Below are 12,935 nucleotides of genomic sequence, written 5' to 3'. Positions count from 1 at the left end.
CTGTGTACCAACCACAAAAGACTGAACACATAGAAATATTGAAAATAGGTGCAGGCGGAGGCCATTCAGCCCTTCGAGCCTGCACCATCATTCAATATGATCATGGCTGATCATGCACTTTCAGTATCCCTCTCTCGCTTTCTCTCCATACCACTATGATCTCTTTAGCCGCACAGGTCACGTCCAGCTCCCTCTTGAACATATCTAATGAACTGACCCCAACAGAATTCCACAGGTTCACAACTCGCTGAGTGAAGACGTTCTTCCTCATCTCAGTCCTGAATGGCTTATCCCTTATTCTTAGACTGTGATCCCTAGTTCTGGACTTCCCCAACTTCGGTAACATTCATCCCGCATCTAGCCTGTCCAGTCCCGTCAGGACTTTATATGTTTCTATCAGATCCCCTCTCATTCTTCTAAATTCCAGTGAGTACAAGCCCACTCGATCCAGTCTCTCTTCATATGTCAGTCCTGCCATTCCAGGAATCAGTCTGGTGAACCTTTGCCCTTCCTCAGACCAGGAGACCAAAACTGCACACAATACTCAAGGTGTGGCCTCACCAAGGCCCTGTATAGCTGCAGCAAGACATCCTTACTCCGATACTCAAATCCTCTTGCTATGAAGGCCAGCATGCCATTAGCTTTCCTCACCACCTGCTGCACCTGCATGCCAACCTTCAGCGACTGTTCCACCATGACACCCAGGTCACGTTGCACTTCCCCTTTTACTAAACTGCCACCATTCAGATAATAATCTTCCTTCCTGTTTTTGCCACCAAAGTGGATACCCTCACATTTATCCACATTATGTTGCATTTTCCAAGTATTTGCCCACTCAACCAGCCTGTCCAAGTCAGCCTGCAGCCTCTTAGCATCCTCCGCACAGCACACACTGCCACCCAGCTCAGTGTCATCTGCACATTTGGAGAAATTGCATTCAATTCCTTCATTCAAATCATTAATGTATATTGTGAATAGCTGGGGTCCCAGCACTGAACCCTGCGATACCCCACTAGTCACTGCCTGACACTCTGAAAAGGACCCATTTATTCCCATTCTCTGCTTCCTGTCCATAGGAGACAAATACTATACAGGATATCCTTGTTTAATGTCATCCCACACATCGTTTCCTCATTAATTTTGGTCTCCAATTAATACCCTGCACTCACATGATGCTGTTTCACATTAACATCACGTGCTCCTGGACATTCCCACACAACGCCCATGTCGAGGCAGTGAGAACTGGGTCTTGGACGAGGTGAGGAGCAAGCAATCTTGGGAGAAATCAGCCCAGATTTTTATTTGTGCTGGGCCCAGATTGCACTATTCTGTACTGCTGGGTCTCCAATGGTTCTTTTAAAGAGCGCTAGTTAAATACTCACCATCCTGGACAGTCTAGATAAGTGTCGTGTGCACCCTGACATTTTGTGAACCCTGCAAAACAGCAGTTCCCTCTCGTTGCTAAATTGGTTTGTTTTAAAATTGTGGCATTATTCATTCATTTCACCCATAATATTCTTTCCTACTGAGCTGGAAAAGAACCAGTGATTATAAATGCTTTTTGCTGACAAAAGTTACATTTCAAGTGAAATGAGATGTTATGAAGTACTCTGAAATAGCTGAATGTGCAGTAAATATTGCTAGCGCTCTTGACTTGCCACCAACAACGGTGAGAATAATTATTAAAAATACTGAAAAGAGTTCGTTAAACTAGCAACTCCTTTGTCTGCTGTTAGATTACAAAATAATCAGAGTGGATTATAATGGATGTGGAAAGACTGCTAACTATTTGGATTGAACATCAAACTCAACAGTGCTCGCCTCTTAGCTTCACCTTACTCAAGACTAGGAGTTTGGATGATGATCTTAAGACTATGGTGAAAGTTCAAACATAGAACCATTTGGAATAAAAGAAAAACATGCTCACTTGCATAAGTTGTCCATGCCTTGCTATTGGAGAGGAAGTTGCTCTGAACACAAGCCTGGTATACACAGTTATATATTTTCAGTTAGTTTGCTGTTGGTCTACACTCAACTTCAACATGAAGCTGCAGCCTTGGCAATCCTGATGCTGATTTTAGCACAGTAAGAAGTCTCACAACACCAGGTTAAAGTCCAACAAGTTTATTTGGTAGCACAAGCCACAAGCTTTTGGAGCGCTACCCCTTCATCAAGTGAATGGGTTTTAGCATCAAGGGAAGTATTGTTGGTAATTGTTGATCCAAGGTATGTGAAAGTGTCAACGACCCCCAAAGAGGGACGGTCAATGTTGATGCAGGGTGGAGATTCTGTCTTGGCCAATAACCTTGGTCTTCCTGACGCTGATTGTCAGTCTAAACTCCTCACAGGCCTGGGGGAACCGTTCTATTAGCTGTCACAAGTGAACTTCATTATGGGATACCAGCTTGGCGGCATCAGCAAACAGCAACTCACGGACTTGGACCTTGTGCATTTTGACCTTAGCACGCAGTCATGCCAAGTTGAACAGCTTGCCATCAGAGACCAGGGTTCGATTCTGGCCTTGGGTCACTGTCTGTGTGGGGTTTGCACGTTCTCCCCGTGTCTGCGTGGGTTTCCTCCAAGTGCTCCAGTTTCCTCCCACAGTCCAAAAATGTGCAGATTTAGGTGGATTGGCCATTGTAAAAATGCACAGGGTTACGGGATAGGGCGGGGTGTGGGGGGGGGGAGGGAGGGGTGTAAGATGCAAGATGCTCTTTCGGAGAATCAGTGCAGATTCAATGGGCCAAATAGCCTCCTTCTGCATGGTAGGGATTCTATGGTTCTAGGTTTGGCATGCAGGTAGACATCCCTATTAGTCACCAAAAGCAGAGTTGGGAAAAATACGCCACAGGAGTTGGCGGCTGGGCACAGCTTTATCCTGTTGCTGATCTTGAGAAAGCCTCCAATGATGCTCCATTGTCACTCATGAAAGTGTACGTGTTCTTTCATTGAGGAGAGTGGATACACTCAACAAGTATTTCATGTGGATGAGACTAGTTTATTCTGGTCAGGGATCTCTTCCAGGACATACATTTCCAAAGATGAAGAGTATGCCAGAGCGTAAAGCAGAAAAGAATATTGTTGCTTATTGGAAATGCAGCAGGTGATTTTAAAGTGAAACCAATGTTTGCTTACCATTCCCAAATAGCAAGGACAATGAAGGGTTATTCAAGGAACAAACTACCTGTTGTGTGGAGAGCAAACAAGACAACATGGTAACCCAGCAATGCAATTTTTGAGGATTGATTTACATCCTACTTTGTCAAGCTGTTACGGTTCATTGTTGAGCAAATGACCTTGCCAACAAAACATTTCTCCTGCTGGGCAGTGCTCCTGACCATCCTACAGCTCTTGATGGCCTCCGTGACAATGTCAAGGTGAACGTCCTACCACCACCTCCATTTTTCAGTCAATGGATCATAGTATGATTGTAGCTTTCAAGCCTATCACCATAGAAGAACTTTTGGACAGACCATCAGGGAAACTGAAGGTGACCTCGCCTCTATTCTAAAGGAAGTTTGGAAGCATTACAACATCGTTAAGGCCACTAATAACATCACCTCATCCAATAGGAATGGTCTGTGAGGGAGGTTGTGGCCAGATTGCGTTAAAGCCAAAAGCTATGTGGAATCTACTGAGAAAATCCAAGAGATAATCGTAGAAATGAGCAAGCAAATTGGATTGGATGAGATGAAGACCAAGGATGTTGCAGATTTGCTTAGCTCCCATGTCTACCAAGGACCAGAAAGAAATGGAACAGAGGGCCATAGAGAAAGGGGAAGAAGATAAGCAAGAACTGCCAACCAACCAAGACATTTAGCTCAAAACCACTTAGTGGTTTGAAAAAGCTTAGAGACAATGAGCATTTTTGATGAAGAAAAGCAAGACAGAGCATTGGTCAAGGCTGAAGAGAAGCATTAACAATGCAGTCAACTGCTATAGGGAGCTCTATAGAAAAAAGAAAAAACGTCATTGGAGAAATTATTTAAAAGCCCCACTGCAAAGAATCCTTCAAAAACTGCTGCAGAATCCTCCAAAAAACATTCCATTAGCCCCTCTAAAGGTTCTCCCAACAAAATCCACCCCGTTATCGATTCCCCGAAGTGGGACATGGCTTCAGTTTGGTGAATACCTAAACTTTCTTTTCTTAGCTTTCTCACATCAGGATAAATGTATTGCTATGTTTTGTACATTTTCTTAACTTTAAAGCATTAATATGCATGTTGTTACGGAAATCCCATTATAACATAGCGTTCATGTTTCACGTAGCATTGCATTTTCCGGGAAACAATTAACGACAGTAACAGAGGACCTTCTGAGCAGAAATCAGAAACAAAGTAAATTGGAAACACAATCAGCCCTAAAGAAGAAATATAAATTGAAGTTTCAGATAGAACCCTGGGTAACTGAGGCTTGTTGCATATCTCCAACATATTTTACTCATAATATTTTAAACCAGCTGTGTTATTGAACTGCAACAAGAATGGCCAACTCAAAATTTGCCCGAGTGTCAAATCTAAGCTTCTACGTAGTTATACAGATTGCTCATGTATCACTCCTGCTCCTCAGGAAACCTCATCAATCTGCATCAAACCATAAAGACAATCACAGCTAACCCAGTTATCTTGGTAAACGTCTACCATAGGTCATCGAGTAAAGAAGAGAAACCTTGGTCAATTTGACCTTCCCTTAACTTAAGTGCAACCTCCTAATTACTATCCTGGCTGGCTACCAGCATAGACCAACGATCAAACCCAGCTCAGACAGCACTAAATTCTCAAAAAGTTCCAATTTTATAACAGTAGCATTCAAGGTGTTAGCAGTGGCTCTGTGGGTACGCTCACTTCCAAGCTAGACAGTTGTGGGTTCAAGTGCCAGTCCAGAAACTTGAGTATGCAATCCAGGCAGAAACTCCCAGTGTAATCCTGAGGGAATGCTGCACTATAGAATGAATTGCAGATGAAGTGTTGCTCTCTCAGGTGGAAGTAATGGATTCCTTAACTCTATTTTGAATAAGAGTAACAAGCACCCTGGGTCAGTACTTAATCCACAACTACACCAAGAACAGATGATCTGACCATTTATTTCACTGATATTTGTGAGACCTTGTGCACAAATTAGCTGCCACTTTTCCCTTCATCACACCAAATGTGCTTCAGAAATACTGTTGCCTGTAAATTGCTTGGAGGTTCTGAAAAGTTCCATAGAAATACAAGTTCTTCCTTCTTTTCCAAAAAGGGCCGTCAGCAATTATACTATTTCAAATGTACATGTCAACAACCCCCACCCACCGAGAGGTGCAATCATTCTGGTAAACAAGTTCACCAAAACAAGCTCTTTGGACAAAACTTCAACAAAGACATAGTTTGAAACAACCCGATTGTTTATATTTTTAATAGTTCTACGTCTATGGTAACAAGTCTCGGTTAGTCAAGAAACTCTGCCAGTTGCCTTACCTCAATATCTTGAAGACTGAAGTCATTCTGATCTTTGAAATTTGCTGTCCCAGCACTCAGTTCCATCAGCATTTTCGCAATTTCAGGCTTTATTGCTGCTGTGAGTCTGCTTGCTGCCTCCATGACATGTACCTGCACGTCTTTCAGTTGCATAGCTGCTTTAGAATAATGAGAGTTTCGAAAAACGCTGCTAAAGAGGTCCGTGAGGAGCGTGCTGGCTCGGCAGAACACGTTCAGTGCATCCAGGTATTTGGAAATTCCCTGCTGGATGTCAGCTATCTGTGTGGTGGGTGCCAGCGGAGGTGTGACAGCGGCGGTGGATGCCATAGGTGCGCTCAGGGTCCTGCCTAGCTCAGGCATAGGGTACTGCTGGTGTTGCTGCACTTTCTGCTTGGACCCGCCAAGCAGAAACCGTCGCTTATAGTCCATTTTACTTTCCCGAGCACTGCAACAATACATAAGTGACGGTGCTTTTTCCGTGGGTTTGTTGTTTGCTTTGTTTTTTGTGTAAAAAGTCTTAATCAAGATAGCAATTTTCTTCTAGTCAAACGTTTCAAACAACTTTGAACATGGTACGTTCTGCAAATAGAGTCAAGAGTATCACGTACATAATTCTAGTTCCACAGCATGCCTGAAGGCAAGCATTTCCACACACGCATTGTCCGTCAGCACAGGAGTTGATTGCTGAGTGGGTCAACTGTACTAGTTTTCTGTTGGTGCAGCCCTGCTGCAACCAGTCAAGTCCAGAGAGATAATAATTAAAAAAAGATGAGAAGCTTTTCAGAATTGGTTACCGATGCTCTGTCTCCAACTTGCACATTCATCAGCAGCTCCTACTTTTCAAAGAGCCACGCAGCTACGCATGGAACGGTCTAGCAGAACCTCTTGCCATTCCAATGATTACAATGAAACCAGTCACAGTGGCCAACTGGAGGAGTCAGTGCCATTTCACTCCCTAAAGAAATGAGGGTTGGGAGATGAAAGAAAGGAGAGCAGACCCAGAGACAATGGAATCAGCCAGTTCGATTAGTATTAAAGCACTGTCTTTCTGTTTTGAATCATACGATATTGATGGAACACTTGCTAGTTCCAACTCATAAGCCAGAACACCTTTACAGAGCAAACACAAAAAATATCTAATTAGCAGACCTACCAAAATGGACTAAGACACTGATCAACAGCGAAAGTTAAATTTAAAATATTAACTATTCAGTGCTTGGACTATTGCTCAAAGCTGTCCACATTACTTCTGTCCCGTGATCAATTCAAGTTCTTCAAAGAAATTTTGACAGATCCAGTCGGTCAAACGTAATTCATTTGGATGTAGTGTTTCAACTTTAACACTGAAACAAGAACTCTCGAGTGTCCATGTTCCAACTCCCGTAGATTTCACAGGCTGCCTCCTCCTCCCTTCATACGTGTTGGGTTTTTAAGTCCTTGGTGAGGTAGTTTGGGATCGACAGCGGAAACAAGTGCTGCTTCCAGATTGCTTATGCATTCAGTTGCAGTGTGAAGCAGGACAGCACTAACGTATTGCTAAGGCCTCTAGGTCATTTCCTGAAATACAGAAAGAGAAATCAATCCAAACAATACATTTGCAGTGAGGAAGTTAGAATTCTGGCTTTAAACATCCCTTGAGATTATAACTGCCGCTGCTTTGGGGAAGTAGTAGGTTGGGAAACTAACTGACTATTTGAACTTATATTTTTCAAATTATGCTTGCTGCTTTTAAGAGCAGTTAGATAAACATAAGGGAACAAGGAATAGGAGGAGGATACGTTGATAGGGTTGAATAAGGTAAGATTGGTAGGATCATATGGAGAATAAGCTTTGGCACAGACTAGCTGAGTTTGACGGCCTGTTTCTGTGCTATACATTATATATAGAATGCTCCCTTCGTCAGAAACTCCAACATCGGATATCAACATTAAATTAAAAATGGTGTCGCCCCTATGTCCATAGTATCAGCTTTATTGGGGCTAGTGGACATTCTGGACTCCAAGGACATTTTTAAAATTCATTCTCAGGCTATGGGTATCACAGGGCCAACATTTGTTGCCCATCCCCAGCTGCTGTTGAGAAGATGACGGTGAGCCATCATTTTGAATAGAGTGACGTGTTCAGTCGTTTCAGAGGCCAGGTAAGAATTAACCACTCTGCTGTGGGTCTGGAGTCACATATTGGCCAGCGGGCAGTTTTCCTTCCCGAAAGGATATTAATGAACAATAATCAGGCAGTTACATGGTCATTGTTACTGACACTAGATTTCGAATTCTATATATTTAAAACAACTAAATTCAAATTCCTCAGCTCCCTGGATAAAGTGTGAACTTATGTCTTGATCATTAGCCCAGGCTTCTCAATTATTTTTAATGTAGCATAACTGTGTTGCAACTGAACCCCTAATGAGGTACTTAAAGTGGAGAGATTACATAAACTTGGGATGTATTCCCTAAAATTTATACGGGCAAGAGATGATTTGACTGAAGGGGAACTGATAAGGTAGACTCTTCAGGAGTGAAGTTAGGAAACACCTCCACACAAAGGATGGAACTCTGTTCCACAAACACCAACTGATGCTCGATCAATCGTTCATTTGAAATCAGAAATGGATAGACTTGGCTAACCAAAGGTGTTAAGGAAATATGGAGGAAAGGCATCATGGATCACACATCAGCCAATTACCTCATTAAATGACTTGAGGGACTAAAGGGCGTATTGTGCTGTTACTGTCCTGTGCATGCTGCTCCTCACTCTGATGATGCAAGGGCATCAAGGGTCATAGAGTAATGATGGATAAGTGAGATTGACATATAGATCAGCCATGTTCTCATTGAATGACAGAACAGACTTGAAGGTGGAAATCAGTGGTGGGCAACCTGTGGCCCAGGGGCCACATCAGGGTTCCGAAGGCGGCCCACAAGACATTTTGACTGTTGCCCACTCAGAATTGCCACATTTCGCTGCTTTCCATTTGCGTAACTTTTTTCCGACCGGTATAACTGCAGCAAGGGCAGGTGAAGTGAGGTGAGTGCCGTTTGCATACCATTGACTGAGAGCTGTGCACTCCCTCTGCATCCAATCAAATGTAAATAATTCTTTTTGTTTTTACTACTTGAAGCTGATGACAGATCTATTAATATATGAATGAAGAAGCATTTTCTATAACTTATGAAATATACGGCATGTATTAACTGTATTTAATCTTATTCATGGGGTCATCGTTAGTGAACATGCCTGATTTCAATCTTGCAGTCCATTGAAATGAAGGAGGGCCACTCTGCGGCCCACTCACCAACCTAGCTTGTCCATCACTGGTCTAAATGGCCAATTCTTGTTCCCATGATGCAGTAACATGCTTGAGTGGGAAGCGCCATGACAGTGAATACTAGCATTGCTACTTGGTACGTACACACAGTCAGTGTCATAGTCAGCCCTGCACAAGTATTGAATTCTGGGTCCCCTTCCTCAAATTCAGCAGAGAGCAGGAAGATTAGCTACACATTACTAATGAATCCACGAGAGCTCAATTAACGGGAGTACACTCTCCCAAGACCCAGGCTAACAGAAGCTTTAGCTGTCTATCTTTAACAGGATGCGATGCAAATAACTGCCTGATTTTGGCAGCCAGAGTTTGAATACCCTTTGCAGGATTTTACTATTTTCCCTCTTTTCTTGAGGAGCAGTTCCATGATCCTCACTGTCTTCTGGCGCCTTGCCAATTTAGCCAATCTTCATGGGGTTTCCCCCCCTATTCTCTGTATATGAGCATCGCTGGAAGACCTAGATTTATTTCCCATTCCTAATTGCTCCCGAGAATGCAGAGATGAGCAGTCTTCTTGAAATCTGCAGTCCATGTGATGAAGGTACATCCACAGTGCTGCTTGGCATTGGAATTTAACCCAGTAACCATCAAGGAACAGGCAATAAATATCCAGGGTAGGATAATGTGTATAACCTGGAGGAGAACTTGCAGGTGATTCCCATGCACCTGCTCCCCTCGTCCTTCTAGGTGGAGGTGGTCATCGGTTTGGGAGATTCAGATAAATAGAAAGGTGTCTTGAAGAATATTATAGCTAAAGCGATTCCTGTTCTCGCTGGATGTACACATGGGCAGTTGTCAGCGAGTGCCGGATACTGACCAGGTGCCCTTTCCAAGGTTAAGAGATTATCAATTCTAGAATTCCAGCTACTGTCCTAACTGAAATTGGTCAAGTGAGCACAAACTGGGGTAAAACAGCAGGACTGTACGGTTCAGCAACATGGCAGCCAGTACCTTTACCCATTTTGATTTGATTTGCTTTATTATTGTCACATGTATTGGGATACAGTGAAAAGTATTGTTTTTTGCACGCTATACAGAGAACGCATAGCAGAGTACATAGGGGAGAATCATTAGGTTCACAATCTGTAATCAAGCTGGGGATTTGTGCCTTGTACACAGATGAGATAGCCACCATTCTTTGATTCTTTTTTCTCTCTCTCCAACGCACGAAGTTCTACTTCAGAAACGACATGTCTGCCAAAAGAGAGCGCGAATGTGACAAGAGTGCAGCAATTTCCAAGGCCAAAGTCGAAAAATTATTAAATTACTACCACTAAAATCAGGCTCATTGCTTAAATCTACACACATTCAACTGAAATTTGGTTACAAAAACATGGAGTGAATAGTGAGAGGGGTTGGAGACATCTCAGGAATAATATACTTTTTCCAACCTCAATTTTCCCTCACAGAATATAGGGTACTGGAAGCCATTACATTTTTATTTAATTAAATTGTCACTGGTTTAATACTCTCAGTCCCTTGGTGAGCCAGACAGAAAAAAATGCCATGCAGTCCTGTAGCGCCTTTCACAATCTTAGTATTTCCCAGCTGATGAAGTAAACATTTAATTGTCTCTCAAGTGTTTGTGGCGATAGACAATCAGGAAACTTAACATAAATACGAATGAGTGAGCAATTCTGTCCTTTAAGCCTTCTTCATTATTCAATATGATCAAGGCTGATCTTCCATCGCAGACCTACCTTCCCACACTATCACACGCCATTAACTCCCTCGGCTGTTGCAACATTTTCCAAGAATTACAGTAACGCAGGAAACTTGGCCAGAAAATGCCACAATCCTGTTGCTAATCCCAAAAACTAGTTCCTCCCAATGGCTCGCTCTATCAAATCATTCTCCAATTTTTCTCGATGTTTTCCTGTATTACAGCAATGTGGTTGACATTGCTGCCCTCTGAAATGGCCTCGCAAACCTAGCAGTTGAATCCAACTACTAAAAGGAAAACAAAATGGAATGAAACAGAACAGATGACCCGGAAATGACCTAGACATCAGAAACGACAACGGCAAACGCAATCTTGTCAACCCAAAAATTCCTCCTTGCTAGCATCTAGTGGCTTGTGCCAAAATTGGGAGAGCTGTCCCACAGATTAGTCAAGCAACAGCCTGACAATCATACTCTCAGAATCATACCTTGCAGATAAAGTCCCAAACATTATCTGTCAATTGTAGAGTTCCAGCTACTGTCCTGGGCATGCCCTGTCTCACAAGCAGGACAGACCCAGCAGAGGTGGCAGCACAATGGTACAAAGTCGGGAGGGAGTTGCTCTGGGTGTGTTCAACATCGACTCTGAACTCTAAGACGACTCATGGCACCAGATCAAACACCAGGGAAGGAAACCTGCTGATTACCCCCTCGCAACAATCTTCAGCCAGAAGTGCCAAGTGATGATCTAGCTCTGCCTTCTCCGGATGTCCCCAGCATCACAAATTTCAGTCTTCTTCCAATTCGATTCACTCCACCTGATAAGAAGAAACTGCTGAAGGCACTGGATACTGCAAAGGCTATGGGCCAGGACAATACCGAGGCATTAGTACTGAAGGCTTGTGCTCCAGAACCTGCTGCACCCCTAATCAAGCCGTTCCAGTTCAGCTACAACATTGGCATCCACCCACCAATGTGGAAATTTGCCAAGGTACGTCCTGTACACAAGAAACCGGAGAAACCCAGGCCGGCCAATTACCCTCCTATCAGTCTTCTCTCGGTCATCAGTAAAGTGATAAAAGGGTCATCAACAATGCTATCAAGCGGCACTTACTCAGCAGTAACCTGCTCCTGGGTTCCGCCAGGGTCACTCAGCTCCTGGCCTCATTACAGCCTTGGTTCAAACATGGACAAAACAGCTGAACTCCAGAGTGTGTGAGAGAGTGACCGCTCTTGATATCAAGGCAGCATTTGACTTAGTATTGTATCAATGAGCCCTAGCAAAACTGGAGTAAATGGGAATCAGGGGGAAAACCCTCCACTGGTTGGAGTCATACCTGGCACAAAGGAAGATGGTTCTGGGGGTTGGAGGTCAATCATCTCAGTTCCAGGGCATCACTGCAGGAGTTCCTCAGTGTAGTGTCCCAACCATCTTCAGCTGCTTCATCAATGACCTTGCTTCCATCATAAGGTCAGAAGTGGGGATGTTCGCTAATGATTGCATAATACTCAGCATCATTTGCAACTCCTCAGATGCTGAAGCAGTCCATGTTCAAATGCAGTAAGACCTGGACAACATCCAAACAAGTAACATTTGCACCACACAAGTATCAGGCAATGACCATCTCCAAGAAGAGAAAATCTAACTATCGCCCCTTGACGTTCAATGGCATTGCCATTGCTGAACCTCCACTATCAACATCTTGGGTTTAGCACTGACCAGAAACTGAACTGGACTAGCCATATAAATACAGTGGCTAGAAGAGCAGGTCAGAGGCTAAGAATCACACGGAGAGCAAATCAACTCCTGATTCCCCACAGCGTGTCCACTACCTACAAGGCAAGAATGTAACGGAATACTTCCCACTTGCCTGGATAAGTGCAGCTCCAACAACACAAGAAAGCTTTATTTTGTACTGTACTTTGATTCTACCTCATTTTAACTGGCTACAAATTCAGGATGCCCCAAACATTTTACAACTTCCAAGCTGGTCTTTTGAATGTAGTCACACTTGTAATGTGAGAAATACAACAGCCAAATCACAAACAGCATTGAGGTAAATAACCAGATTATCTGCTTTAGTCACTATTTGAAGAATAAATCTTGGCATAATGGAAGGTCTATGTATTTTCATGCTTTGTCCTGCTAAAAACCAAACTCAGCATTAGGAGCTTGCGTTGTACAACACTAAGGGTGAAGAAGTGAAGATGAAGATGAAGAATTAACCTCAACTGTCAGTTTTCCAAAAGAACAGTTTGTTAATATCCCAAGTCAGCAATACCAGTCATATTAAATATGTTATTTGTACACATCTGAGGGAGTATCATCTTGTCGAAGGCGCTTCCCTTTGAAAGATGTGTTAAACTGAGGCTCTGACTGCCTCTTCCTGTGGTTCAGGTAGACATTACAGATCCCATGACACAATTATAGAAACAGCAATAAGTCATTATCTTTTCACCAAGGTAAGCAGTTGCTCATTTCACTGATGTTT

The 12,935-nt window shown here is 43.1% G+C and overlaps 1 protein-coding gene across 6 annotated transcripts in view; it reads right to left on the bottom strand.

The window, feature by feature from the left end:
• The window catches only part of garre1 (granule associated Rac and RHOG effector 1), a 202,900-nt gene that overhangs the window by 101,885 nt on the left and 88,080 nt on the right, over positions 1-12,935 (bottom strand). For all 6 annotated transcript variants that reach the window (XM_078210516.1, XM_078210519.1, XM_078210520.1 and 3 more), the window contains exon 2: positions 5,457-7,013. In XM_078210516.1, the coding sequence (XP_078066642.1) occupies positions 5,457-5,915 (459 nt within the window). In that variant the 5' untranslated portion in view covers positions 5,916-7,013. The remainder of the gene's footprint in view (positions 1-5,456; positions 7,014-12,935) is intronic.

This window comes from Mustelus asterias, chromosome 4 (assembly GCF_964213995.1).
Source record: "Mustelus asterias chromosome 4, sMusAst1.hap1.1, whole genome shotgun sequence".
NCBI classification, from domain to species: Eukaryota; Metazoa; Chordata; class Chondrichthyes; order Carcharhiniformes; family Triakidae; genus Mustelus; species Mustelus asterias.
The sequence above is the reverse complement of the archived record's forward strand: the minus strand, read 5'-3'. Positions and strand labels throughout refer to the sequence as shown.